A 15665-nucleotide genomic window follows, 5' to 3' on the forward strand; every position below is an offset into this window, starting at 1 on the left:
AATTGGTGACCACAAGTCAATAGTAACTGTTTCCAACGTTTTCAGCAAAGTGGCACAGGAGTTCTTTTGCAAGTGTGCGTACAGCCATAAGAGTAACGTTGTCTTTCTGCAGAGACTTGTCTACAGGACGTCTATGTGAACATAGTGATGCCAACACGAAAGCAAGGCCGAGTCTGAAGTTTTTTTTTCTGTTGAGTCTGTCTGTTGGCAGTAAAAAAAAAGTCAACAGCTATTTTTTAAAGGAATAAGTAGGCGCATAAGCGAATAAGTAGGCACAGAATAGTATAGTATGATCTGATTCTTGATAGGCGCATAAGCAATAGTGGCAATTTGTACATCAATGTTCCTCCTGGAGAACAAAAAAAGCAAAAACAATTTTTTTATTGGGTTGGATGTCAGAATATAGGGAGAGGTTGATCTTCTGAGGCTCTTCAGGGACCTTCTCATGATGCATCAAGCGCTCGTTAGGGGACCAAAATGCTTTATGGTCTACCTGTTCTCTATGGCACGTCCCGGACCTCGATCTCCAAACTTCGTGGTACCTTGGCACGCAGTCTGCGGGTTTGCCTTGGAGTACCTCGCTGTACTGACACACGAATGGTGATGGCGGAAGCGAAAGTGGTCCCGATTGAGGTCCTGTGTCAGAGAGAAACTATCCGGCATCACATGCGTCACCGTCATCCTCTGGTCAGAAAGGTCCATATAAGCGAAGAAACAGCAAAGTCTCCGTATATGGCCGTGAAGCGCATCAACGCATCCCTCGTTTCACAGTGCAGCATGTAGTTGCCTCCTTACCTCCGTGGACGCTCCCAACACCGGCAATCGCGACCTCTGTCCCCGGGATCTAGAACAAGAAAAAGGAAGTTCCAGTTTTTTGTTTTGGGGCAAGCGACGCTAGAAATAATGGACGCGGTATATACGCAGCTCACTCTGCTGTGTTCACCGATGGGTTTTCCACTCAAGGAGGTTCATCCTCCGCTTTCGTCGTACCAGAGGAGTCCCCCCTTCCTCAACTGCTTGGGCCTTCGGTCAAGTCCTGCGCATCAGCTACGAGCCCTTCAAGCCCTCATCACCTTCTTAGCAGCAACAGGGCTCCTGCGTGAATTCTGAACATTCATCATCATTCACCATCTTCTCCCCCTCAAGCAATATGGGATAGGGTGCCGCCTCAGCGGCGGAACATCCCACTACATTATCATTACTTATTTGTTGTTGTTGTTGTTGTTCAGGTAAATAAATGAAATGAAATGAAATCTGTCACGCGATGAATTTTAGCTCTTCAGTGTCCCTTTAATAACACACTTCAGTGGCGAACACGAATGCTCCCCCATTGTCGAGGACCGTTAAATATATAAAATAGTATGGATCAAGGGTCCTCATGTTCATGCGCTCTAACTTTATTCTACTTCCTTGTCTTTTCTTTCTCCTCCTTCTCTCTTCAGAACTGTTACGGACAGTCCTACACGGCTGTGGAAGCGGGTGGATCCTGTCCTGTCAACGGCTGCCATGTCCCGTTGTTACGCACTCACGTTAATATATACACCGAAAAATAGCCGTTCTAGAAATAACTTTTTGAAATCCTTCGGCTTGTCCTTATTTTTCACCCTTAGGAGGTTCTTCAAAAGTTGGACGCCGGAGATCCTTAGCCATTCTTTCGTTCTCGAGGATAGGAAAACGGGTTGAGAAAGGTTCTTGCACTATATGAAGAACTCCTGAAGAACGGTTATTTTTCTGTGTGTAAACAGCACATGTATATGGATGTGCTCATGGTCTTCCCCCAAAAAGGCATCGTCAGCCCCTGTGTGTGTGCTGAAGTATATATGAAAGATCGAAGGATAGACCTGTAGGCGTATTCAAGACTCCATCACGGGTGTCACCAACTGTCAGCGGTATGGTTCGATGAATGAATGGATGTTGAAAGACAAATCTGGAGATGGGTGTCACTCTAAAAAGAAAAAAAAAAGTTCTTTTCGGAGGGGGGGGGGATCCATTTATTTTGACAGGAAAAGTCAGCCAGAAAGGACGGCTTGCTAGTCCTTGTTAAATAATTCCTTAGTGCGTATTCCTGGGGTAGTTAAGACTAAGCCGATGTGGGGTCAGATGTCTTCCGTCGTCCCACACACCATGTCACAGGCTGCTGAGTAGACCGGTATCGCGCAGGTAGTGGAGAAGCGCCGCGGTTACACCACTGCTCCGTGTGCCCGGCAGTGTTGCGAGAGAGATGGAGTATCCGAGGTTGGTCAGGCGAGACTTGAGCTTGTCGCGGAAGGACTTGGAACGGCGGCAGTCGAGAAGAAGGTGACGAATGTCTGCCTCAACGTTGCGGGTAGAACACAAGGGTGTGGCTTGCTGGTCCATTTTGAACAGCAGTGAGGGAGTGCGGGCGACGTTGAGGCGGAGCCGATGATGACAGATTCTTCCCTCCTTGAGACACAACTGCAGATAGTGTACTCCATCGTTGGGTCAATGGACCTTAAGAATGGGTTGGTCCTGGCAGCGTACTTGGCAAACAGCTCTGTCGACAGTAAGGAAGCAGCGTCGCTGCAGTCGGCAGGCGGATGTCGAGATGTGTATTCCACCAACCGGCTCTAACGCTTGGACACGTTTCGCCGCGGCGCCAGCGCGATTACTGCCGGGGTTGCCGATATGGCTGGGAACCCATTGGAACCACACAGTGTGGCCCGAGGACAGGAGCTCATTGTATATTACGAGAATCAGGGAATGCACGTGGAATGCAGACTATCTTGACAGAGTAAGATACCAGAATAGCTAGGGCCGCGTTGCTGTCAGAGAGTACCGTACAGGCGCTAGGCGGAGAAGCAGACATATGCTTCAAGGCAGCAAGAATAGGAAACGGTTCAGGTTCTGCAGATGTCGTTCATAGGGAAGCAGAGACGCATGCTCGAAGTCGTCGCTAGGGACATAGTACGCCGCCGTCGATGAACCTTTCCGCACTGACCCGTCAATGTACACATCCGTTCTATGGCTATGGAAGACGTGGATATGGTCCAGGGGTTAAATTGACATGCAGCGACAGGTGGTATGCTGTTTTTGTTTGCAATGCCAGGGACAGACTCATGTATACGATGGGCTGATTCAACGTCCACGTCGGTGGCGCGTACGCTAGCAGAGGTGACACTGTGAGGGATGTAGCTGTTTAGACGAAGCAGAGCACGACAGAATGCGAACGACGGGGAAGTCACACAGATATCTCGCAGATAATTATGGGTATGTCGGCTGACGAATCGAGCGTATAAGCACCAAGAGTTTCTTTGTCGCGCAGAATGTGGGCTGGAGGTTCTCGCGCCTGTGCCAAAACGGAGGTCTCTGTGGTACAAGAGAGAAACTGAAGTTCTGAGGCTGGAACACATAGAAGGGACAGATACAAACAAAGCCTCAAATTGCCTAAGATATCAACGATGAAAGATGAAAGTAATCCAGAAGATGTGGGTTCGATCCCTACAGCTGGCTAACCTTTTCAGTGACTTTCATCTTTCATCGTCTCTGTTGTCTTATAGGCACAGGCGAGGGCTTCTAGTTTGAGTACCGGTGGCTCGATACATTGTCTCAATTATTATTACGTGCGCGAAAGTGCAGGGACTTTTGCAGTGATGGGGAGTAAATTTCAGGGTCAGAGGACTGAAATGGGGAGTAATTGAGGAGCACATACTCCATAGCCTACTAAAACCTTGCCGCTCAGCGTCTGCTTGGGACTCAAGGAGAAACGAAGGAGGAAAATTGAAATGCGAAGAAGGAAGAAAATAAAAAATAAAAAGTGGAAGTACTGTCGCACACACTATAAAGTGGCGGAGTCTGATAAGTGCAGTTCGATGTCAGGGAAACGAAAGTGAAAACCTAGACTATAGACGGCCGAGGCGAAAAAAAAAAAAAAAAAAAAAGAGGCAGTATTGTTCTAGAGTGATTTTTATTTGGTTCGACTAAACATTGACCTAGGATATGCCACAATGAAAAGCAGCCCTACACGACACCAGCTGGCGGACGATATTGACGAATGGGTAGGTCTTTTATTCGTCTCACTCATCCGGTATCTGTAAGCACCTCCTGAACTCCTTGATGCCTTCCTTGTTGATATCGTTGATGATTGACAGGTCTCGTTGCATGCCTTCGTACCACGATTTCACCGCAGGAAATCCGGCCAGACTGTAATGGGCAGCCTGAAATATACCACTCGAATGACCTATCGTTCCGCTAGGACTCCTTTCACAGTCTTTTGAGAGATAATCGGAAGCAGGTGCTGTTTTTATTTTGTGTTCTGCTGAAGTTTTTGTCAATCTACTGCTGAAACAATCACATTGAAATATCGTCCATTTCAAAAATATCTATTGAAATAGGCATAATAGGTGCAAGGGGGGACCTAGAACTGCTAACGGTCTGTCCATAGCATTAGAAGACAAAGCTAGCCATGAGGCTGTTCAACTCAGGGTCGGATACAGACACTCATTGTGTGTGGGGGGAGGGGGGTTCTTTCTCGAAGTGCGTAGTGGGGCAGGGGAAAGAGGGGGCGATCGCCCAAAGCCCCCCCCCCCCCTGGATCCGCCACTGGTCCAACCACGACCTACTCCTATAGATAGAGACCCTGGTCGCAATTGGACGAACGTTGAGTAAACTCCTCAGGGCCGTCCTCTCCTCAGTATACTTGCTAATGCTGTACGAATGAACAGTGTTGAGGACAGTAGCTTGTCCCCGAAGCAGTACCGAAGACCGAAAACACCGCTGAAGACTTTCAGCAATGTTCGTGCGAGCGTGGCCAGCACCTAGTCAGTAGTTCTGGTGGTCGCCGCTTCGCTGTGGGACTTGGCGCTAGTTAGCGCTATTCATCACCACGTGATTCTTCGGCGGTGAAGAAGGTTGCGTGCGCACAGCAAGCAGTAGACAAACGACCGTAACAATGGCGACCTGTCATTTCCTCTTCCCGATAATGCGAAGTAGCGCTTCTATAGATTTTGCTTGATTTTTATTTTTTCTACACAACCAAAAGATTTCAATTAAACTTCAGACAAATGGCCACCAGTCTGGAGCGGAGTAAACCCGGTCTTCAATTTTTTACGATGCGAGTGGCGAAATGTGTAATTATTGCTAGACTGACCTTGTAGGTCGCGGCTCAACGTGTATCAACACAATTTTTGTCTCCCGATAAAGTTACCTCTGGAACTTTGAGGATGTAGTTATGACGGATTTGTCTCCCGATAAGGTTACCTCTGGAACGTTGAGGATAGTCATGACGGATATGTCTCCCGATAAAGTTACCTCTGGAACGTTGAGGATAGTCATGACGAATATGTCTCCCGATAAAGTTACCTCTGGAACGTTGAGGATAGTCATGACGGACATGTCTCCCGATAAAGTTACCTCTGGAACTTTGAGGATATAGTCATGACGGATTTGTCTCCCGATAGTTACCTCTGGAACGTTGAGGATAGTCATGACGGATATGTCTCCCGATAAAGTTACCTCTGGAAGGTCGAGGATATAGTCATGACGGATTTATCTCCCTATAAAGTTACCTCTGGAACGTTGAGGATAGTCATGACGGATATGTCTGCGAGGGTGAACTCTTTTCTGCCAGCAAGATACTTGCAGCCGCCCAACATTGTTTCCAAGAGCTTCAAGGCGTCCTTAAATTTTTCTTCTTTCTCCGGGTCTTTCGCTTTGCCGAACATCAAGTAGGAATACTGAAAAATAAATGAGAATAATGTATAGCCTCTCGTTAACAAAACAACAATTTCAAGACCTCGCATTGTTCAATGAAGTTGCTACGTTATGTTTGGATAGGTTATGTTATGTTACGTTGCTACGTTATGTGAGGTTAGGTTAGGTTAAAGGAGCATGGAAACCACGTCGAACATATTTTAGGGCGCGATCCAAGCATACTACCTTCAGGAACTGTGTAAAATATTTCATTTGGGAAGCGCGCATTTACTTAGAAACGTAGTTCACAAGAGTGCTCGCACCGGCGGCGATCTCTCCCAGCTCCTTCTGGCGTGTTGTGACGTCAGGTCATCCGAGCATTTTTATTGGCTGCCGACAATCGTCTGCTACAGCGTGGGAGTAAGGCGACCGGTCGACTGCTCCGAATCAGACACGGGATGGACGGCACCAAATACAACCGCAAAGAGAAAGAAAAAACAAAAACAAAACGAAGGCGCGCGCCTCAGCATTGGGCGGATGAAGTGACGTCACTGACTCGAAGCCGAAGAAGCCTTTTCTGACCCGCGACACTGAAATCTCTTTTGCACACCAGTACTGCGCGCTGCACTGGAACTTTCTGTCTGAATATCCGTGTATTCACATGCACTGCATTCGCCAGAATACTCCAGCGGAAGATGCGAAAACCGTCATAGCGTTCTGCTGTCATGTAAGCGCGAGCGCTCAACGCGCCATGTATTTTCGTGCACTTCCAACACCACATATGGAGACAAAGCCTGATCGCTTGAGCAACGTGACGTAATAATTAAAATCCCGCTAATCACGACGTTGCTATCAGCAGCCGTAGCTACGGAAACGAGCTGCCATCAGTCGCATGAGTAGCCACTAGTAGCCACAGAAAGCCTGTGTTTCAAAATCGTCTGCGTCGATTGGCTGACATCTTGGCTGGCTGCTGCGATTGGCGGACTTTATATGTCTACGTGCGAAGGAGTGAGAGGAGACATATAAGCAGGCCTTCTGTATCTAGGTGGCGTTGGCACTGCTAAGTAGCGTGTTGAGTACCCTGCCGGCGAAGCCACAAGATATTCCGTAGCAGACGACAAGAAAAGACGCAGCTTCGGTGTCGTCTGCTACGCATGCAGTACGCCATTATTCTGCGGCACCGAAAAAGTGCCGGAACTTCTGCCCTATGAGCAGTTTCTGCGTTTTCTTCCACTCGAACACTCCGTGGGGATGTTGCTCGTATGTGTCTCAGGGCTTGTAGTCATAATTTCTACTCCTGACATATTTTTCTTGACCCCTTCCATGCTCTTTTAAGCTCCGCTTTCTACATGTAGATGAATATCTTACAAAGTAGTCCGTGACACCGCGACTCAACACGCAAGCGTCGAAGTCCAACAGCTTATCGATGATGGCTCTTCTTCTAACATCTTTCGGGTAGAGAGAGTGGTTGGGAGCGTACATGTCCACCAGGTAGCGCATGATCGCGCGGCTGAAAAACGGAAATAGATGATTACAGTTATTTGGAAGTCAATGCAGTGACCTAAGGCAAGGTAACGTGAGGCAATTGGAGTAGATTTCGACTTAAGGTGTGTCAGCCTATTTGTGTGGCGACATGCTTCACGTACCGCAGGGCGGGATTGCTGATAATTTCGACCACCTGGGGTTTCTTATGACGTGCGCCGGAAATCTCCAACACGCCTACTATGACGTATGCTACGTTACATGACTATAAATACGATCTTTGGCTAAGAGCGGTTCTTCCTGTCGAGAAACTCCTTATCCAAGGAGGCCTGGGAAATGGCTAACATGACCTCAAGGTGCCGTTGTATCGGCATAACCACCAAATATGGTACGTGCGCTATATTCGATGACTCCAACGTCCGGAGGTGCATCTATGAAAAGAAGCAATTCACTCCCATTGCACGAATGCTGGGCACATCGTTAAGTGAAAGACAGCTGCACAGTGGACTTTGGTCAGGAGGGCGCCCTTATTCCTTGTCGCTGGAACAGGTAACCAGAGATATGAGGCAATATCGACAGAGATTCACAGAAGGAAACGAACCTCGTCATCCGGTAATCATGACATGGCTGTTCCTACTGCGCTCCGGAACCTCAAAAAGCGGAGCTTTTCGGATAAATCAGAAAGCCCTGAACCCTGTATATATCAGCAGCGCGTGTGTTGTCCAACCTAGTATAGTAGTCTTGTTAAGTGATCTGTATATTTAGATGTCTCGGCACGATTCCACCTTCCAGATGTATTACCAACTAGCCCATATTATAAGCATCCCCTATTTATAAGCCACGGGCTCTCTGAAGGAAGAAAAGGGCAAATTGAAGACCGCTCTCCAGGTCAGCTTCGGTCAGGATATGGATATGTCAGGTACACGACGTACATAACGTGGATGTTGGATCGGAAGTGGCACCGAAGTAAATAACCCTGCTGCTCCACAGCTTAAAAAAAAAGGGCTTTGTAGATGGTCCGATCACCAGGAAAATCACCGTATGGTACATTTTAACAATATTTTTTACTTTGCGTAGCAGCACAAAATACATCCGTGGCATTCCGCGCGTATAAATTTTGCTGCGCCTGCTTTTTTACACTAGGCACGTCGTGCTCACGCAGCGCGTTCCACTTTGTGTAAACGCAAATGTAAACGTAGTAACGCAGAAGCTTTGCCAGAAGAATATATGAATGCAGAAGACTTCAGTAACATATCAGCTCGTCAAAATGCTAAAATGGGAGCTACTGCCAACATAGATCCTTCATAGAGTTTTAGCAAATCGCAAAATGTTCACGATAACGGTACCGAAAGCACGATAAGCCAATCACCTTCTTCCTTTGTAGTTTGAAGTGGCCGGCATCACGCTATATTTGCTGGTCTTTCCTTTGACAGTTTCCTTTGCCGTACCGTGCCGTATACGTAGAGTGCTTCCGATCTATAGTAACTATACTGAATGATCTGCAGGTCACGGCCTGTTTGGTGGCAGCGAAAAATTGGGGTCGCCGAATTAAACCGTTTTACAGCAAGTGGAGCCGTAGATAACCTTGAAATATGGTAAATATCAGCTGCTGCACAAACTCAGGAGGAGGCACTCTACCTATAGAGAAACCACCCAAGCGGCGCAGGCGATACCAGGACTGCCACAGAACATGCATGCTCCAAATTCTGAATGCTCTGGTTTGAATGGTCTGATTATCGGTTGCAAATAGCATAAAATTTTCACGAGCTGGCAACACGGGAAGGGAAAGCGAGTTCTCTCACCTCTCCCAGAGAACGAAGTCGTCGTCTGCTATGGTAGGTACAGTGTGGCAGGGATTTAGCTGCAATAAACGTAAAGGAATTAATGAGATACCCAACTACAGACCTAAGCGGGACGAGGTAGCACTTTAATGTTTTGAGGAAAAGACAGTGACCATCACGGTTAGGTAATGTTGACAAACAGTTCATCGCGTAAGCGATCCCCACTTGCTTGGTCAGGACAGGAGTAATCGCAAAGTATAATTTGATACTGAGCTGAGAGTAACAAAAAGGAACACATTCAGACGTTGGTGTCATGCAACTTTTCTAAAGTTTTAGATTGTGTACCTACTATAATTCGACACATTACTGGGATGGAGGTTCAGAAGATTTTCTTAAAAATATTTGCATAAGCAGTCGCGATTGCCACAGTTCTTGCAGTTCTAGTAAATTAGCACTCATTCTTGCACACTATAGTTCTTGTTCCTTTCAAGTTGGTAAAAACCAGTTAGTACAAGAAGGTCAAAAGTAATTATCCCTCCCCCTCCCTTTGTATTAAAGCGTAACGAGCTGAAGATAATAAGACACAAAAGGGAAAGAGAAACAAGAATAAAAGGCTATTGATGTTCATGCACACACGACAAATTCAGTCTGGAGTGTCACTCACCTTCAAAAATTCCGGAGTCATTTGCTCTCCAGCCAAAACATTCACGCGTGTCAGCTGCAAATTGACTCCGATCAGTCTGGCCACAATCCTCACCGCGCGACACGGTGGACTGCCGTTTAAGTTGTACAGAGTAATGGACATTTTAAACTGCGTACCGCACGCGCGCCGCTCCTTTATAAATAGCGCTAAGCGAGTAGGTGTGGCATATGTTCACCGGGAGCGAGGAAGTGTTTCAGCTGATAAGCAACGCTCCGCACAAAACGAAGAGTGATTTATAGTGTTGAGTTCTGCTTTGTGAGCCGTCATACAAAACATGTAGATGGTGCATGGAGTGATAATATTCAGCAGAATGATTGATGACGGTTGTTTGTGAGTGTTTTGTACTGTTTCGACCATTTGATACATAAAATTACGTTTAAATTGTAGAAAAAAAAATCCAGGGCCCGTCCGGGATTTGAACCCGGGACCTCTCGCACCCAAAGCGAGAATCATACCCCTAGACCAACGGGCCGCCATGTGAAAGGTTTCGCAAATACCGTATTGGAAATTGGTTCCGTTATTAAAGCCTTGTTTAAATTATTACTTTTGTAATCATTTACACAACACTACAATTTTCGTGTTGCGCTTTTGTATAAACATCAGGGACAGACATCATTTAACGTCGCGGGATGACGTCCCAAAGCGTAAAGAGTTGTCTGCTTCTGCCTTTGTGCATAGTCGTTGTTTTGGAACTTTTGGTGTGTGTATGAAAGCTCGGCGTCAGTACTTTGAAAGATTTTGACATACGTAACTTAATTCTGCTTCCATGTAATGGGAGACATCACGGTGAGCACGTGAACACTTTTAATCACATACTCTGCACATATATGTTCCTTCCAGCCAAAACGGTATTCTGCTTTTGATGCAGGTGAAATGTCCAGCTCGCTTGAAGCTCGAAAGCTGGCTAAACAAGAGTATGAAGATCGAAATGAGCGACGGAAGGACCTTAATTGGAACGTTTGTGTGCACAGACAGAGACCAGAATGTCATCCTTGGATCGTGTTCCGAGTACCTGAAGCCAGAAGGCAGGTGCTCTTATGTCTAACACCTCATCGTCCGCATCCTATGAGAACGTGAATTAATATTTTTGTACTTGTGGTTCCAGAGAATGGCAACACGGTGGAGCCGAGAATTCTAGGACTTGCCATGATACCGGGGCATCATATTGTTTCCATACACGTTGACGAAACGACAGCAGACAACGAAACGTACGAGAACTGAACGGGTTTAATTTATTCGAGTTATCGTTGAACACGAAGCTCGGTACTTCGGGGTGACGTTTTGTATACAGAAATGTAATATACCAAGAAAAAACAAACAAACATATTTTGATTAAAAAATCTGATTATCTGATTTCACTCAGTAATTTCTATCGTTGGTCATCATGCTTTCTGATTGGTCTTGGACAGTTCTCACGCAGGATAGAGGAGATAAGAGCAGTTTGCAAAAATACCAACGAGCCTCAGCTCACCAGCAAATTTTGTCGTGTTTACATTGGCACAACACAGCATTTAATTTTTGAATATAGGGGCACATCCAGAATCACGGCATGAGTGACTGAGAAACCGGGCAAGTTAGTGAATATGTAACATGATGAATGTCTAAAAAAAAACATAAGAACGGAGATGTAGACAGGGCAGGCTCTAGTAGAGTAATGTGAGGTAGTAATTAGTAATGAAGAGGGACCTAACACCTGTCTGGTCTTTTTCTCCATCTTTGTTTTTTTTTTTTTTTTTTAGTGCTGTTTCTGTCACCTTAGGTCTGTCTCATGATGGATTAAAAATTGACTAGTGTTTTTTACATGCATGCACAACATTGGATGCCCGATCCGATCTCATTTACAGCTGCAGTGGGTTGTGCAACAAATAACGGTAGCTTTAGAAATCCCCAAACTTCTACAAGGAGCCTGTAACCAAATGGGTGGTACAGACCATGCAACTTCCTAGATGACAAATAAATGAGATCCCGCGGCTGTTTGCCGTACTGATGCCATGATTACATCACACCAGGGGATAGGGTGTGCTGCGCTGCTAACAGCTGGTCTCTTGATGTCTTTTTTGTAAACTGTACAGTGACGAGACACCACCCAGTAGAAATATTGTGCACGGTGGTTCCCGATATGCAGCTTGATCAATTGAGGAATACTGAGTGCCATGTCACTGTTCCTTTGAAGATTCATTCTCTCTCGTTCTCTGCAGCTACCTGTTAGATTCGCAACGTGTTCTCGTCCTGCCACCAAACGGAAGGAGAGATGCACGAGAGCAATTTTTCTTTACACGTGTTTTTATTGAGATGCCAATTGCAAGACCACTCTGCTCAGTCATTGTCTTCCTCATCTTCCTCCTCCTCGTTGTTGATTTGGAAGTACCGCAGCTCAAATGCGTCCTTCGTAGTTGCTACAACTCGCAGCCAATCACGGAGGTTGTTCTTCTTTAGGTACCTCTTTGTCAGGTACTTCAGGTACCTAGAATATGAAAAAAATAAATAAATAAAGCGGTACCCTTCCATTTCCAATAACGTACCGTAGGCATAGCAGAAGCACAAATTTTTCCTTTGGTCTACCCCATTAGTCTGATACACAGTAACACACACACAAAAAAAACAGCACTAGAATACCAGAAGATAAGTTTCAATGTAGAAGTGGCCCCTTTCATACCCCTTCTTCCCCCAATGCACAGGCTGCCATTCCACAATATGCAATGTGCCCCACCTTACAAGGCACAGCAAAGTCTGTGCTATCTATATTCTTTCTTTGCTCAGCCCTACTTTGCTGGTAGAAAGTTCTGGCAACATAGCAACATTACATAGCAAAGGAAGGTGTGCCACACATTGCAGAACGGCGGGTAGTTTACCGGGAGGGACTCAAGACCACGGAGAAGGGGACGAAAAGTGGTAGCTCCTAAAACAAAAGCCCCAGGGCACAGCGCATAGATAGTGCATTTTTTCGATCCCTCATAGCACACAAAGTACGAACTCTCCACGGCTTCCATTTCTGCAGACTAGAAGGCTTTCTCTACAACTCTGACTTTCTACAACTGCTGAAATATATACTTACTAATTAAGGAAATATAAGTACTCAGATCAGTGCTGGCTGTTCAGATCACAGTATAATATATTGGCATATGCAGTGCAGTTTTGAAATAGGAGAATGCAACTGAGGAAGGCGGAACTTCTGACGGAGCACTGACTCCATTTCTATAACCATACAATTATAACACTAACAGTCCCCACAACTCGTACTAAATAAATAGAACCTGAGGCTTTAGGGTTTAATCCGATTGCTGCCCGGCAAATTGCCCTCAGTGAAATGTCTGTGGGAATGCACACTAGCTTGTTTGGCAGCAAACACAATTACATCCCCATTTGTACCAAACCAGTACAGTTTGTTTGAGTAATAGAGCCAGATTTCTCCCTGAATTTAGCACACCGGACGTTTTTCCTACTGAATTAGCATGAATTTAGAGCACGCGTTGATTTCCCTGATTTTTACACCCCGAATTGGGGAAAAAAAATACTTCCTGAAAACTTAAGGCTCTATAAATAAATAATGTTCTACTTCACTGTCAACTTCAAACAGTCACTCATTTTTACGAGAGAGAAAGGGCAAAACAACCGGTTTATGCGAACCGCATGAATCCATGTTACAAATCACTGAGACAATATTAACTGATAATCCGCAGGTAAGCTATCATTCCAAACAACTAGATACTGTAATAATGTATAGTTCATAATATATATATATAGTATATATATCTGTAATAATACATAGTTCATATAATAACTGTATAGTTCATTTGCCTTCTGAGTTGAACATGGATTCCATAGTCAATATTTGAACGAAATCGATGTCTCTTCAAAACCAAAATATATTCGAACAGTTCCAAAATTGCTCTTTCACAGTAACAAAGTTGCCCTTGCAAAATGCCAGAAGTGAGGGTACAAAACAAAGTCAATGCTGCTTCATGGGATGTATGCTGTATACCTAAGTAGGTGACTCATTAGTATTTGTCTATGAGCCTCGCTCACGAGTATTGGCTATGGTGCCGAGATTACTACCTTTTAGAAAATGGGACTTCAGCCGAGACGTAGACCTTGTTCTTGTCCTTGTCAACGGTGATGACTCCCGAGAGGTTGTTGGTCTTGCCATTATACTTTATCCTCTCCTTGAGGTATGTCTCCTGTAACACCAAAGATATCTGGCTCAACAACCCTGCACCCCTTTCAGGCGGTGACAAACGGAAATAAAAACAAATAAAATAAATAACGGGAGGGTCGAACGATCGAAGCCCAGGTCGCCCGAGACTCGATAAGGCAGTTTTGTTAGCAGCACTTGCCGAGCAAACACGAGCATAATGCGTTTAAGATTCCGAACTGCATGCCCTTGGAGACTTCAGTCACAAATATGGCAGTTATTTCACTAGTCGCTGCACACACTCACAACACCGAACCTCCAAAATGACAGGCAATGCAGAGCTTCGGACACAGTGGGGAGCGCCCTGTCAGACACAGGAAGACGTGTCGTCCAATGTGAAAGAGAATATTCAAAAAACAAACACTGAGAGAGAAAAAAAAAAAAAAAAAAAACACTGGTGCAACTATTACAACAGTGAACAAAACCCTGGTGGAATTGTCGCCACACGTCCTTTTCACAGTAGTCAAGTTCTACACAATTCCAAGTTGCTTCTACAAGGAGGTAGATCCTCACACTGCAGTCTACCACAGAGTATCGAATGGTTCATTCGCTGACATCACCGCTCCAGGGGGGCACTTGAGCAGAGAAAAAAGGGATTAGAAGGCACGGGCCTCGGACAGCTTGAGAAAGTGAAGCCACTCCGCGTCATGCACATAACATTGTTCTTTCATTTATTGCCATGTAAAATACTATTGTATATTACTATGCGCCACTCAGAACCAAGCAAAAACACTTCATTATCCACAGCGACCGTCTGATATCAGAATTCTAATGAAAGTCTTTTGGAGGACCTAAACTTGAAATACATCTCGTTGTATATTGTCATGACGTCTTTCCTATCTGTTTCTAGGACCCACAAGAGATTTCACTGTACATGGTTCACTATTAATAAACTGTGGCGCGGTAAACAAGACAGAACTTTGGAGAGACCTGTCAACGGCATGCTGAGGCTGTGCTATTTGAGAATGTAAAAAAACTTTCCATGTTTCAAACAGTGGGGTTTTATCGCGGCTCCCCAGCAGAAAGAAACAGCTGAACTGATGGCATGGCACACAGACCTACTATCAGATGCTCAGAGTGGGTGTCACGATTTTGTGACTTCTCGTCGGCAGATTTCGTGAACGATAAAAGCGTGACTCCTGCAAAGACAGCCCCTGGTAAAATTAGGCAGCAAATCTACACTTACGAATTCTGCAACTTTCATAATTCCATCTTCGACTGGATGTGTGCAATCGACGTGGAACTTGCATTGCACCTTCTTTTTCTTGGTACCCTTCGCCTTCTGCCCTGCCTTGACAACCTTTTTCTGCTTCTGAGTTGCCTGTCAGGAAGCGTCAACAATAAATTAGGGAAGCACGGACAACAAACGCTCGCAGAAGACATGACAAGATCGTGTGTTCGACCGATGAAAGTGCTCGAACATTTGCCTGCACAGAGCTGACTGTTAGGCTTACGAACTTACAACGTGGTCTACCGGTACGACACCCAGCAGATTAATTAGACAAGAAGATTGGTGATCACTTTGCTGTATTCTAGAAAGCTTAATCTGTGAAGTTCACTGCACAATCATAAACTTCTGCGATAACTCCTACAAAGTGTTCAAAACACCGTAAATATTTCACCGAAAGAAAACTCACCACAGCCATGTTCCCGTTGTAGGACGTGAGAGACCGGAAGACGGATTGCCTTCTACTTCCTTTCTCGTAAAAGTTGCATTTCGTGCAAAGTTCTATTTCGTGAAATTTTTAAGGTATTGCAGAAAAGTTTTCTATGCTAAGTTCTTACAAAATCATGTTTTAAATGTGTGTTGCACAAAAGCTTCTGAAATTTTTTGACGAAATTCAAACGAAGTACTGAT

The 15665-nt window shown here is 45.2% G+C and overlaps 3 protein-coding genes and 1 non-coding gene across 4 annotated transcripts; 1 reads left to right on the forward strand and 3 right to left on the reverse strand.

Moving 5' to 3' along the window:
• Positions 1-3908: 3908 nt before the first annotated feature.
• On the reverse strand, positions 3909-9799 carry LOC135370441 (glutathione S-transferase 1-like). The gene is made up of 5 exons (XM_064604181.1): positions 9577-9799; positions 8934-8992; positions 7018-7159; positions 5526-5693; positions 3909-4175 (listed from the first exon to the last, which is right to left on the reverse strand). The coding sequence occupies exons 1-5, from the start codon at positions 9715-9717 to the stop codon at positions 4035-4037; spliced, it is 651 nt and encodes a 216-aa protein (XP_064460251.1). The 5' UTR covers positions 9718-9799; the 3' UTR covers positions 3909-4034.
• A 216-nt stretch (positions 9800-10015) lies between these two features.
• Positions 10016-10087, reverse strand: Trnap-ugg (transfer RNA proline (anticodon UGG)). The gene has a single exon. It is a non-coding gene; the product is annotated as a tRNA-Pro (tRNA).
• Positions 10088-10178: 91 nt separating this feature from the next.
• Positions 10179-10973, forward strand: LOC135370116 (N-alpha-acetyltransferase 38-B, NatC auxiliary subunit-like). The gene is made up of 3 exons (XM_064603806.1): positions 10179-10401; positions 10484-10640; positions 10721-10973. Exons 1-3 carry the CDS (start codon positions 10387-10389, stop codon positions 10834-10836), a joined length of 288 nt encoding a protein of 95 aa, XP_064459876.1. The 5' UTR covers positions 10179-10386; the 3' UTR covers positions 10837-10973.
• Positions 10974-11878: 905 nt separating this feature from the next.
• Positions 11879-15550, reverse strand: LOC135370443 (large ribosomal subunit protein eL22-like). The gene is made up of 4 exons (XM_064604183.1): positions 15445-15550; positions 14994-15128; positions 13672-13793; positions 11879-12079 (listed from the first exon to the last, which is right to left on the reverse strand). The coding sequence occupies exons 1-4, from the start codon at positions 15451-15453 to the stop codon at positions 11932-11934; spliced, it is 414 nt and encodes a 137-aa protein (XP_064460253.1). The 5' UTR covers positions 15454-15550; the 3' UTR covers positions 11879-11931.
• Between the last annotated feature and the right edge of the window lie 115 nt (positions 15551-15665).

The sequence above is a fragment of the Ornithodoros turicata genome, chromosome 10, assembly GCF_037126465.1.
Source record: "Ornithodoros turicata isolate Travis chromosome 10, ASM3712646v1, whole genome shotgun sequence".
Lineage (NCBI taxonomy): Eukaryota > Metazoa > Arthropoda > Arachnida > Ixodida > Argasidae > Ornithodoros > Ornithodoros turicata.